General features: G+C 37.4%; 1 protein-coding gene across 1 annotated transcript; it reads right to left on the minus strand.

Annotated features, from left to right (window-relative positions):
• Window positions 1–1,673: 1,673 nt before the first annotated feature.
• On the minus strand, window positions 1,674–14,695 carry LOC126815034 (craniofacial development protein 1). Its single transcript, XM_050540562.2, has 8 exons — window positions 14,535–14,695; window positions 12,506–12,635; window positions 11,358–11,589; window positions 10,447–10,556; window positions 8,903–9,028; window positions 8,414–8,495; window positions 7,841–7,926; window positions 1,674–2,801 (listed from the first exon to the last, which is right to left on the minus strand). The coding sequence occupies exons 1-8, from the start codon at window positions 14,587–14,589 to the stop codon at window positions 2,711–2,713; spliced, it is 912 nt and encodes a 303-aa protein (XP_050396519.2). The 5' UTR covers window positions 14,590–14,695; the 3' UTR covers window positions 1,674–2,710.
• Window positions 14,696–14,744: the final 49 nt, after the last annotated feature.

Here is a 14,744-nt window from a genome sequence, read left to right on the forward strand (position 1 = left end):
GATTGTAGCGACCTAGCGAAAATTCCCTGCTGATCAGTGTGAATATCGAAAGCAACCGAGATCTTTTGGTTTTAAAACTATATTTCAAGTTTCATCAAAAATGGATAAGAATTGTGACCTGTAGAGTGTCCACAAACAATTGTGGACGGACAGGGGCGACGACAATATATGTCCACATGAAAATGTGGGCGTATGAAAAGTGAATCAAATGTTAAAAGAAAGAATGCCAGCAATGCCTGTCCTTTTTATTGAAGCATCCGTAAACCTGTTGTGCATCATCAGAGGGTGATATCTCATATCCTTAATACGTTTCATAACATGGCTTTCATGCATGGGAGTCCAAAGGAAATATTAGGGAGAGAGGGGGGGGGGTAACGTATACTCGACACAAACTTGGTATTTTCGGGACAACCATAAGGTTCAATTTTATTTCAATAATTCGCTTGAGCGTTGGGGTCTTTAGCAGTTGGACAGGCAACCCTACTCCTTGTTACATACAATCGGGGAATCGAAACCATGCCAGTTGACTCAATGATAGACCTTATGATGAAGCGCGCACACGCTAAACATTCGGCAATCCACCCCCACCCCTTCGTTGGTGGTTTAGCTTTTGGTTGTTGATAGCTATGTACTTGTTCAGACCTTGAGGATTTAATCCGATCCCCGTCCAAGTGTCAAGGTATGGCTCAGATATACGACAAATCGACCTAGCATGTGCCACAGAACCAAACATTTATTGGCGCTGCCCCCCCCCCCCCAAGTGCCCTAAGTTTGGTCTGAGGCATTGTAGAAGAATCTTCCAAAAACATACTAATTTATTTGTTAATTAAACTTATATTATGCAAGAGCTAAATCTGCCTATTGCTGTCTTTCTTTAGGCCTGAAATATTACCTAAATTATTAATTAGACATTAATTAAACATGCATTATGCAAGAGCTAAATCTGCCTATTTCAGGTCTTTCTTTAGGCCTGAAATGTTATCTAAATTATTAATTAGACATTAATTAACCTACCCAGGCCATAATCAACTCTAGATGGCTGCGCTAGCCTGCGATCTTTAGTGGATTGTAAGCCGATTTACTGCATAACTTTCCTTCTCATTAAACGATTAAATGGATAATCGAGACTATGCTGTTTATCGTACTGACTTTAGTAATGATGACCGAGGCTTATAGGAATTTCAGTCGCTTAGTTCTCGGTTCATAGTGGATCACTTTGAATGAAATTTTCACCAAATTGCCTTCTACCTTATCTAGTTTTTAACTATTATAGTGAGAACTGCCAACTCGTTATCAAATCTCCCATAATGTATCTTTAACTTATCCAGACCAAAATCGCTAGCCTACGATATTTACTGGATTATGATCCAGTCTGCTGCTCAACTTTCATTCATGATCAAATCATGGAATAAATAATTGAGACTATGTTTTTTATTGTACCAACTTTAGTAATGATGATCGAGGCTAGGCCCAAAATTCAATCGCTAAATTATCAGTTCAGAGTGGATCAATTTGAAAGAAATTTTCAGTAAATTCTCTTTACATTATATGCTTTTTAACTATTTAGTGGGAACTGCCAGCTCTGTATCTAATCTCCCATAATGTATCTTTAAGTATAATAAAAGTGTTTGAATGAACGCATGAGCGAAATTAATCTGAAAAGTTCTGACAAATTACTGGTATGATGACTTTATTATTTAAATCTGCACATCACAAACTGAAAACATGAATTATTTGATTTAGTAAATTTCATTATTTTTGGTCAAATCGAAATTTCTGTAAATCTGTGTGCATCTCAGGCAATTCAAATACCACAGAAGTCCTGTTTTTTAAATTGGAAATACATGTAGATTGAACTTCGAACTCTCTGATTTTATACATCACAGTTTATAAATCTGATCACCAAATTCATTATTGTCGCAATTCTCATAAAAACAGGTAGAAAGAAATCTGGAAACTCATATTTTTCCTTCTGTCTGCTAGAAGTCCAATATTCATTTTTCCACATATACAGAGCTGGAATTGCCAATAGGCCTAGTAGACCATTGACCTTGGACACACGGGTATCTAGAGGCCCACTGCGTGCCAGCATATAACCTTGTTTTAAGTGTACATTGGGTATTTCATTATATAATATTGAAAATCATAAGGGCACCTGTACAATAAGTAAAGGCCCACCAATGAGTTTGGTTTGGAGCTCACAGATAGGCAAATTCCAGCCCTGCTCATACAAGTATCCATTTTAAACCTACACACACATTGGCCATAATAACTGTCATCCTCCATTTTGTCTTTTCATATGTGAGACAGTGGATAGAATGCCCCTTTAATTTTCATATGCGAGACAGTGGATAAAATGTCCCTTTAATGACACCATTACCTTACTCATAGCTATTAATAGTAACCCTTTTCCCGTAGGGAAGCGACTGCACATGAGAACGTGAGAGAGAGTGTTAGTTGAGTTGATAGTAGAGTTGAGTTGATAGTAGTCAGCCCATACACGCACACAGCAAGAAGCATCACTGTACTGTGGTAGTTGTATATGTTGCCGGAATAAAGTCTCTTCAACAAAAAATAAACGAATTCAGTTATTATTCTTCGTGTCCATGTCTTTTGGCACGGTCATACATTAAAAACATTTAGTTCACATAGTTTTAAATCCATTTCATTCACACATTTAGTTTTTTTATTTCATTGACATCCACACAGATCATTTCCTACTACTGCTCATTCTCAGATTCTTTTCAATTTCAAATTGTCTTAAATCTGTTCGCTGTAAAAATTTCATTCTTTCAATGTAACTGGAAAATAAAAAAAAACAACATGTTATTTTAAAATTCAAATATAAAGTAAAGAAACAAGCCAACAGTGAGGCTGATGTCCGCCGCCGAAATTCCAAAATAAATAGATGACACCTATTAATTAATCGCACATTTTTTTTTTTCAAAAGTATCGAGCAATCAAACTACACACTAAGTTTCATCACTCTCTATCAGATAGAATCAAGATTATCTTGTCCCAAAGCATCGAACAATGAAATTGATTAGCTCTGCTTAGCTTTAGCTTGAAATGTTAATCATTGAAATCAGTCAAGACATTCACCTAATGAACTTCTACATCAGGTTTAAACATTCTAGCTCAATTAAAAGCAGAGTTTTTATGTTCCAAAGTCTTGACCAATCAAATTGCTTATCGCTCCTTAGCCCAGGCAGAAAATTCGCACAATCGAACTTAGTCAAGGTAATGATATAATGAATCTATATTCAGAGTTTCATCACTCTCACTTCATTATAACCAAAGTTATCGTGCCTCTAAAGCATCAACCAATCAGATTGCTTATCTCTGCCTACCATAAGCAGACAATGTTCATAATTGCACTCCATTAAGGGATTCACCTAATGAATGCCCACACCAAGTTTGAACATTCTACCTCAATTAGAAGGAGAGTTATTGTGTTCCAAAGTCTCGACCAATCAAATTGCTTATTGCTCTGCTTACCCTCAGCAGAAATTGCTCATTATCGAACTTAGTCAAGGTATTGATGTAATGAAACTATACACCAAGTTTCATCACTCTCACTTAATTAGAACTAAAGTTATCGTGTCCCTAAGCATCAACCAATCAAATTGCTTATCTCCACTTACCCTAAGCGGAAAATGCTCATCTTCGAACTCCATCAAGGTATTGACCTAATAAACACCTACACCAAGTTTGAACATTCTAGCTCAATTAGAAAGAGAGTTATTGTGTCCCAAAAAGTGTGACGGACAGACAGACAGACGGACAAACCCATTTTAATAGTCCCCTGCTTTCTTCGAAAGGTGGGGGACAATCAAATACTAAACACAGAGAGAGAGTGAGAGAGAGAGAGAGATATTAACATCCACTCAACACAAACTAGGTAATTTCGGGGCTAACATTTGGTTCAATTTTATTTCAATAATTCGCTTGCGCAAATAGGTCTTTAGCAGGAGAGGAAACAGGAGGAACTCGAGAAAACCCACGAGGTTGGACAGACGACCCTAGTCCTTGTCACGTACAACCGGGGAATCAAAACCACACCAGTTGATTCAATGACAGACTTTATGATACAATGCGCACACGCTAACCATTCGGCTATCCAACCCCCTTTTATGATATTCTAACTATATTGTTTTACACTGTATTCTTTATAACCATAATTATTTTGATTTTGTACAAGCCCCATAGAGCAGCTTTACAAGCAGGATTTGTGGGCTATACAAGCACCATAGAACAGCTTTACAAGCAGGAATTGGGCGCTATACAAGCACCATTGAACAGCTTTACAAGCAGGATTTGGGCGCTATACAAGCGCCATAGAGCAGCTTTACAAGCTGGATTTGGGCACTATACAAGCGCCATAAAACAGCTATACAAGTGCCATAGTGCAGCTTTGCAAGCAGGATTTGTGGGCTATACAAGCGCCATAGAGCAGCTTTACAAGCAGGATTTGGGGGCAATACAAGTTCAATCAATTAGAATTAATATACACTTCACTTTATCACTTGTTTATGAACAATATTTACACATCTGCTACAGTATTTAATCCTTAACCTAAGTCCCACCATAGCCATTGTAAGAATCAGGTATTTAATGTTTAGACATTTTATTGATTACAGAACGGAAACTTGATTCATTACTAAAATTTTTATACAGATTTCTTTGAACAGATTTCTAATTATGCAGTCAGCATGTTGTACATTGACAGATGTCTCCCAGACGTAAATTAAGCTATTGTTAAGAATTCCCTGACTTTTATTACTATATTAAAATTAGTGTGGATATTCAATAATGTAGAAATGAACTTGTAATTAAAATCAACACCTATACATAGTACAGATTTAATCATTAATCATATTCAGCCAGAAGCTGTTGTTTGTATTTGGGTGTATAAAAATGACAGATTTTCCAACAAAAAAATAAATAATAATTTAAATGAAATGTGCAGAACTGACTGTCGTTGAATTTTCACGTCTTTACAAGTACATTTTTTAAAATTACAAGTAAATGTTTTAGAATTAATTAAATTTTTTATAATTAAATTTTCCATAATTAATTAAATTTTTTAGAATTAAACATACAATATGCAAGAGCTAAATCTGGCGATTGCAAGTCTTCCTTTAGGCCTGAAATGTTATCTAAATTATTAATTAGATATTAATTAACTTATCCGGACCATAATCAACACTCAATGTCATCGTTAGCCTGCGATTAGCATTCTATTTGCTGCTCAACTTTCATTCATGATTTAATCATGAAATAGATAATCGAGACTATGATTTTTCTCGTACCGACTTTAGTAATGATCAAGGCTAGGCCAAATATTCAATCGCTAAATTCTCGGTTCAGAGTGGATCAATTTGACTGAAATTTTCAGCAAATTCTCTTTACATTATCTAGTTTTTATACGACCACATTTTCATGTGGACGTATTATGCCGTCGCCCCTGTCCGTCCGTCCACAATTGTTTGTGGACTCTCTACAGGTCACAATTCTTATCCGATTTTGACGAAACTTGAAATATAGGTTTATCCCCAAAAGATCTCGGCTGCTTTCGATATTGGCATGTATCGGATCGAAACTTCATGGATTATGGCCCCTGTTTGTACGAAAAATCACGTTTTTAGCTTGTGGACCCTATAGAGGTCACAATTTTTATCCGATTTTGTTGAAACTTGAAATGTAAGTTTATAACCCAAAGATCTCAGTTCCTTTCGATATTTGCGCATATCGGACAGTAACATCCTGAATTATGGCCCCTGATTGTACGAAAAATCACGTTTTTAGCTTGTGGACCCTATAGAAGTCATAATTTTTATCCGATTTAAAAAAACGTTCTATTATATCACCGTTACACCCTAAGGATGACTGAGATTGAATTTCGTGAATATCGGCCCAAAATTGACAGACAAAATGGCCGCCATTCATTCCCAAATAGCGTAAGAATATGGTATATCAAGGTTGTGGACCCTATAGGGGTCACAATTTTTATCCGATTTTGTTGAAACTTGAAATGTAAGTTTATAACCCAAAGATCTTGGTTCCTTTCGATATTCGTGCATATCGGACCGTAACTTCCTGAGTTATGACCCCTGATTGTACGAAAAATCACGTTTTTAGCTTGTGAACCCTATAGAAGTCATAATTTTTACCCGATTTAAAAAAACGTATTATTATATCACCGTTACACCCTAGGGACGACTGAATTCGAATTTCGTGAAAATCGGCCCAAAATTGACAGACAAAATGGCCGCCGTTCGTTCTCAAATAGCGTAAGAAAATGGTATATCAAGGTTGTGGACCCTATAGAGGTCACAATTTTTAACCGATTTTGTTGAAACTTGAAATGTAAGTCTATAACCCAAAGATCTCGGTTCCTTTCGATATTCGCGCTTATCGGACCGTAATTTCCTGAAATATGGCTCCTGATTGTACGAAAAATCGCGTTTTTAGCTTGTGGACCCTATAGAGGTCATAATTTTTATCCGATTTAAAAAAAACGTATTATTATATCACCGTTACACCCTAAGGACAACTGAGTTTGAATTTCATGAAAATCGGCCCAAAATTGACAGACAAAATGGTCGCTGTTCATTCTCAAATAGCGTAAAAATATGGTATATCAAGGTTGTGGACCCTATAGAGGTCACAATTTTTATCCGATTTTGTTGAAACTTGAAATATAAGTTTATAACCCAAAGATCTCGGTTCCTTTCAATATTTGCCCATATCGGACCGTACCTTCCTGAATTATGGCCCCTGATTGTACGAAAAATCATGTTTTTAGCTTGTGGACCCATTAGAGTTCATAATTTTTATCCGATTTAAAAAAACGTATTATTATATTACCGTTCCACCCTAAGGACAGTTGAGTTTGAATTTTGTGAAAATCGCCCCCAAAATTGACAGACAAAATGGCCGCCGTTCGTTCTCAAATAGCGTAAAAATATGGTATATCAAGGTTGTGGACCCTATAGAGGTCACAATTTTTATCCGATTTTGTTGAAATGTAAGTTTATAACACAAAGATCTCAGTTCCTTTCGATATATGCAAATATCGAATTGTAATTTCCTGAATTATGGCCATTGATTGTAGGAAAAATCACTTTCTTGTTAGCTTGTTCTCTATCCATCTCTCGAAAATGTGGGCGTATCCTGCCTGGCAGCCGCTGGTTAACTATTATAGTGAGAACTGTCTGCTCTTTATCTAATCTCCCAAAATGTATCTTTAACGGCACTGCCAAGTGTTGAACACAATTACGTATTTTAAAAGAAATTTCGAAATTTCCATTTTTTCAACATACCACCATTGTTGGAAATTTCTTGCAAGTGTACAGCTGATTATATTTTGTGCAACAATTAATTGAATAATACTTATCTGTTTCTTGTTTATATAAAACAAAGCAAAAACTAAAACTGAAGATGAGAGAGAACGATGGAGTTTAACCTCCACTAGACACAAACTAGGTCACTTCGGGACTAATTAACTAGGGTCTTTAGCAGTGGGAGGAAAACTGAGGACCCGGAGAAAACCCATGAGGTTGACAAGCGACCCTACTCCTTGTCACGTATAACTGGGGAATCGAAACCACGCCAGTTGACTCAATGACAAACCTTATGATGCAACGCGCACGCTGACCATACAGCCATCCAACCCCCCTAAATACAAAGAAGCATTCGGAAAAAATGTGACTAGCCTAGACATCGGTCGTCTGCTACAATATGTTATAAGTTAAAATGTACAAAGGCATCCAATTCCATAAACCTGTATATTTGACAACAGGTCAAGATCTCAGAGAATACAAGACATATTCCTTACCCTTCTTTACTGTTATTGTGTAATTTCAAATCATCTTCGATACCCTCATCTTTTTTAAATGAATTCCAGTCCATTTTCGATTTATCCTATAAAAAAAAAAAGAAAAAGAAAAAAGACTTAATTAGAATTGAGACAAACTATATATTCTTTTTTAAATGAATTCCAGTCCATTTTCGATTTATCCTATAAAAAAAAAAGAAAAAGAAAAAAGACTTAATTAGAATTGAGACAAACTATAGATTCTTTTGTATTCATTAAAAGATATTTTCCTCTATGACCACGAGATGAAATTAGTCCCAAAATGACCTAGTTTGTGTTGAGTGGATGTTAACACCTCCGTCTCTCTCCTCTCTTTTGCAGTGCGAGGAAACCCAAGGACCCGGAAAAAGCCAAAAAGATTGGCGGGCAACCCTACTCCCCGTCCGGTACGAGCAGTGAATCAAAACCAGACTTTCTAATATAAAGCACACATGCTAAACCATTCTGCTATCCCCCCACCCCCGATTTTAGTCACGAAGCCAGATACATCGAGTCTGTATCATATTAACAGTGTTATATAGTTATTATACATACCAAAACGCTTATTTTTTGTTTTTTTCCAATTTTATTTAATACACCTCCCAATCCACCTCCGGCAGCAGGTCTTTTGATTCCTCTTAAATAGATCAGAAATATAAATATAAATTAGTTTATAGATTTAAACGCATGTCAGAAAAACTCTCTTATTAAAGTGGAGGTCGCGTGTTCGATCCCTGCATTGGCCGAGAAAGTTCATCAGGATTTTCTGACGTGTTTTCCACTTGTCAGTGGTGCAGGACAGAGGGCCTGACAAGGACAGCTGTCTAGTCGTTCAGAAGGGATGAAAAAACAAGGCCTCGTGTATACATTGGCATACACGTAAAAAATCCCTTGGCAGTTGGAATTTGATATAAGAGCCCGTGCAAAATGTCCCTCATAGCACACTGTATGGCATATGCCTGTCTTCATAAGCCCAGTTGGAGGAGAATTTTTTGGGAAGGATTGTCTGAGAACCATAATATTTTTTTGTGTGGCCTAACTCACATATTGCTTAAAACTGAACCAGTATCTTTTTGAACAGAAGGGGAGGTAACACCAGTCTTTGATTCTTCTTGTTTCTTCAATTCTTTTTGAGCTTCTTTAGAATCAGTTGAAACTTCTTTGGTAATTCTGAAATAAAAAATCTATAAGCTAAATAAAAAGATGTCAATGTGGTTTAAGTTCAGTTTAGTCTCAGTCACCCAGAACCTCCTAGTCTTCAGCATACGAAGCAGAGAGAGAGAGAGAAATTGGGTTTCAAGTCCACTCGACACAAACTAGGTCATTTCGGGCCTAACATATGGTTTAATTTTATTTCAATAATTCGCTTGCGCGTAGGGGTCTTTAGTAGTGGGAGGAAACCGGAGGACCCGGAGAAAACCCACGAGGTTGGACAGGCGACCCTACTCCTTGTCACGTACAACGGGGGATTCGAAACCACGCCAGTTGACTCAATGACAGGTCGTATGATACAGCACGCACGTGCTAACCATTCGGCCACCCAAACCCCCAGCATACGAAACAATCTGATTAAAATGCAGATCTAGATTTCTTTTTCGGTTTTTTTTTTATACTTTCGATGCCCTACACTACATGAAGATCTGACAAGTTGTACTATAAGGTTGTGTCAGGGGACATATAAGTGGCTTTTGACCCTGTGATGTCAGGCATTGATTAATCAATCAGCGTTGACGTTTCTAGTGGTTTACCCACAGTTCCGTGCATGGCACTTCAAGAAGTTGCTGTAAGCAGACCGTTTCATTGGCTTATCCCTCACTTCAACAAAAACGCTGGTAATATAACAACTCTTCCAGATCCTAGTGTAGTGAAGACAAGTAAAACAAAATTTTGAACTATAAAAAACGAATCAAAATAGGATCTGTGTTTTAACCAGATTGCGTACGGAGGGTCTGGGACCATTGTCAATATTTGACGAAAAGTTCCATTGCCCATGCGTAACCGAGAGTTATGTGGTTGATTATCCAGTAAGAGTAGAGCCATTCTTTTCCGCAATAAATTCCATAATTATTGCATTATTATTATAAACAAACATGAATCGTGATGACGAAATAGGATTAATTTAAAAAAATATAGTGTGTTAGATATTGAACTGGCAATGCAATCAAATGGATTTTCTGAAATGGCATTCTTAAATTAATTTCATGGATGTCGACATCTTGTTTTTGGACTAGTTACCTCCCTTAGACTTTGTTTATGATAATATAAAAGACCAGATAATTTAGCCAATGACCTATTAATCTCAAATAATGACAACGGATCCAGACTTATATTCATAGAATATTTTTCTAGATGATAGAGACTAAGTTCAATTCAACACAAACTAGGTCATTTCGGGACTAACAGTTTAGCAGTTGGAGGAACCGAAGAAACCCCACAAGGTTCAACAAGAGACAATACACCTTGTCACATACAAGCAGGGAATCGAAACCACTCAAATTACAGACCTAATGAGCACAAGTTTGGCTATTTACTACAGTCACCTGAAGTTGATGTCTCCTCAAATCCAACTAAGCATGGGGTATACTTACTTGACTTCTTCTCCAGCAAAATCAAAAACTTTTGTAATTTTCATGGTTTTAACAGGGTTTTCCTCTTTTTTACTGGCGCTGGCCGATACACTTGTAGCACCATTGTTATTCTATGGAAAGAAAACATCAAATAAATAAAATGAAATGTTGTTTTATGGCATGTCAGCTCCGACCGGGCTATATTGCGCCAAACATATGGTGAAAACATCAAAGAAGTAGATTAAAATAAAATAAACCAGATAGATTGAGATAGAGTAAAATGGGGTTTAACGTCCACTCGACACAAACTAGGTCAATTCGGGACTAACATATGGTTCAATTTTATTTCAATAATTTCAACTGTGCATAGGGTTTTTTAGCAGTGGAAGGAAACCGGAGGACCCGGAGAAAACCCACGAGGTTGGACAGGCGAAACCACTCCACTTGACTAAAATTACAGACGTTATAATGTAGCGCGCACACGCTAACCATTTGGCCATCCCCCACCCCCTTGTTACTTTAAAGCGAGAATTTCAAATTTTCTAAGAAAGTCAAAACATAATTATTTCTATGTCTTTTGCTCAATAGGTTATCAAATCACTATTATACGATCATGGGCATTATTTACCACCCTTAAAAATCTATGACACAGAAAATAATAACACAATTACCTCCCCTGTTTGCTATTGACAACACGGGGCAGCGATTTTCCAAAGTTGGAATTTGAAGTTAAAAATGATATTTTTGCCAATTTCTCAGCTGGCAATAGTGAATTATAGGATTAATAGGATTATTCTTTAACAAGGTAGGACTGTTTATGGATACCATCTATTTTAAGGCTTTATTTTAATACATTTTGAAAATATAACTTGAAAATTTGCAATTGCAACTTTAAAGAAGAGGGTTAAAATCATTATGTGAGAAACAAAAACCTTTAATATCGTTGGTGTTGCAGGAGATGATGGCGTACGTTTAGGTGGCGGTTTTACATCTGATAAAAAACTACTCCACAAATCGTCTGCTCTTTTCTTCTCTTGTTCAACTTTTTTCGCAACTTTTTCGTTGGCTATTTCTTTGGCTAATTTTAAATTTTCTTCGTCTTTTGTTGTATTCTCTTCCTCGTTACATTCTTCATTTTCTAGTTTTATTCCTCCTTGTCTTTTCCTGAAATATACATAATATACATTTCCGAGGTTGAGATACGATTTAAAGTGACACACTAGACAATTAACAAGTAAACAACAGAAAAAGAGAGAGAGAGAAATGGGGTTTAACATCCACTCGACACAAACTTGGTCATTTCGGAAATAACACATGGTTTAATTTTATTTCAATAATTCGCTTGCAAGTAGGGGTCTTTAGTAGTGGGAGGAAACCGGAGGACCCACTGAAAACCCACAAGGTTGGACAGGCGACCCTACTCCTTGTCACATACAACTGGGGAATCGAAACCCCACCAGTTGACTCAATGACAGACCTTATGATACAGCGCACACATGTTAATAATTCGACCATCCAACCCCACTTAGAGAATGAATTGTTCCAATGGAATTTTGTAACTGATCTTGAATATATAGTTCACAATTCTATGGAATACAATTACTGCTTTTTACTGAGCGACGTATCGACTAGGCTTCTCTTGTCCCTTATCGATAAGCAGTATTCATATTCCATAGAATTGTGACCTGTATATTAGAGAATGGTTTGGAACATTTTCAAACTTTTATTGTTCAACTAATTTGAAAAGGCCAAGAGAAAGAGAGAGAGAAATGGGGTTTAACGTCAACTCGACACAAACTAGCAGTGGGAGGAAACCGGAGGACCCGGAGAAAAACCCACGAGGTTGGACAGGCGACCCTACTCCTTGTCACATACAACCGGGGATTCAAAACCACTCCAGTCAACTCGATAACAGACTTTATGATACAGCGCGCGCTAACCATTCAGCCATCCAACCCCCTAAAAAAAAGGCCAAGAGAAGAGTGACAGTTGTAATGTTCATTAATTACCGTACGCTCACATTATTTTGAGCTAATTCAGTATTTTGAAGAGAGAGAGATTGTACCACTAGTAGTCTTACCGTGGACCTAAATCATCCTTTTTAGATTTTGATGGTTTCTTTCTCCGAGAACCAGTTATATTATCTGTTATTCCAAGGACAGACAAATCTTCTTCATCACCTGAATTATCTTCTTCACTCACATCCTCAGCTGTAAAATATAGATAACAACTCAGCTATAAGAAAAGTTAAAGAATGTTTGAAGAACCTTGTAAAAGCAAAGGGAAAATACTACTAGTTATAGTACCGATACTCTGTTCTTGCGTAGACGAAAGCCATGTTTCAATCCTGACGTTCTCTTGGATGACAGCCTATATCAGTGATTTTCAACCAGTGTGCCGCAAAATTTTGAACGACACACTAAGAAAATGTGAAAAAACATGTGATCCCAAATGAGTATTCACTGGCGTCTACTGATAACTTGATGGCTGTGTTTTTCTTTATTTAGTTTGAGTCACTCTATGTCTCTGTGACTAGTCTCTGTCTACGGTTGTATTTCGTCTGACTTACCCACTGGCCTATATAAACACTCTCGCCAGCTTCAACGGTCTAGCAGGTTTTACAAAATGTTTCATTATTTAATCTTAATGCCTGAGTTGGATTCAGTAACCCTTTGTTAATTAAATTGTATTGCCCAGTGCCACTTTATTAAGTTTGAAAAAAAGAGAGAGAGAGAGAAATGGGGATTAACGTCCACTCAACACAAACTAGGTCATTTCGGGACTAACATATGGTTTAATTTTATTTCAATATTTCGCTTGCGCGTAGGGGTCTTTAGCAGTGGGAGGAAACCGGAGGACCCGGAGAAAACCCACGAGATTGGACAGGCGACCCTACTCCTTGTCACGTACAACCGGGGATTCGAAACCACGCCAGTTGACTCAATGACAGGCCTTATGATACAGCTTGCACGTGCTAACCATTCGGCCATCCAACCCCCCCAAATTTGAAAAAAAAAAAAAAAAAGGATCTAATTTTCTAAATCTTCTCTAACAACCAACAAGTTAAATATTACTGTAATTCAGAATCGGTACCATAACAGTAGATTCTTTAGGACTTTAATATTATCTAGTTGATAGATGTAGTAGACGATGTCACATGCAATGGCTATTTTTAATACAAGCTACTGCCCACAATGCACATGCTGTGTTTCTGTCATGTAATCACTTGAGAAATTGTCATTTGAGCGTGAACATTCGAAGAAGTATGTTCAACTTTAAAAGAGCATGTTTTTGAATATGTGGAGCACACTGTCATTAGCCCAGTTAACACTGGACCAGTAAAGTAGGATGTTTCATTCATTCCATTCAGGTTTACTGTGTTCGTTGCTATTCTAGGCTTGTCAATGGTGCAGAAAGAGGGTCTGGCAAGGGACAAACGTACAGCCATTCGGATGGGACAAAAAACTGAGGTCCGATCTACACTTTGGCGTGTACTGAAAAGAAGACTTGGCAGTTGGAATTCGATATAAGAGTATTAGGCCTTAGCGCCACTGTTCAGGCAAAATTTCCCTCAAAGCACACACCGTATGCCTGTTTAATTAGCCCAGTCGAAGCAGAACAGTGGAGCGTTCAACCCAGCTTCAATTTATTTATTATAACGTGTTTGCTGCACAAACAGGGGCAGCTACCCATTATACAACAACGGAAACCCAAGCCCCTAAAAAAAGCCCTTATTTTGTACTGTGCAGTTGTAAATGAAATGAAATGGGGTTTAACGTCCTACTGTTCTGCTCATAACCTGGGCTAATGAAGACGGGCATACGCCATACAGTGTGCTATGAGGGAAATTTTGCCCGGGCAAGGGCGCTACCACCTACTCTTATATCGAATTCCAACTGCCAAGGGATCTTTTATGTGCACGCCAATGTGTACACAGGACCTCGGTTTTTCGTCCTATCCGAATGACTAAACAGATGTCCATGTCAGGCCCTCCATCATGCATCACTGACAAGGGGGAAACCACGCCGGAAAACCTGAATGAACTTTCAAGGCCAATGCTGGGATCTGTGCAGTGGTGTCGTCACTCTAATAACATTAACACATTATACCTTGTGGTACATAATCTACATCTTCTTCAGAATCATAATCTTCTTCGTCAGACATAGCTGATGATCAGTTGCTAAACTAGTCTCTAATAAAATATTTATAAAAGAATTCCCAATCTACGTAAAATACTTTGTTGTCGTGCTTCGATTTGTAGTAGGGTTGTAATGCTGTAAGAAAATTTGACTATTAAAATTCTGAATTCTAATATAGTG

Source organism: Patella vulgata, chromosome 3, assembly GCF_932274485.2.
Source record: "Patella vulgata chromosome 3, xgPatVulg1.2, whole genome shotgun sequence".
Classification (NCBI taxonomy): domain Eukaryota; kingdom Metazoa; phylum Mollusca; class Gastropoda; family Patellidae; genus Patella; species Patella vulgata.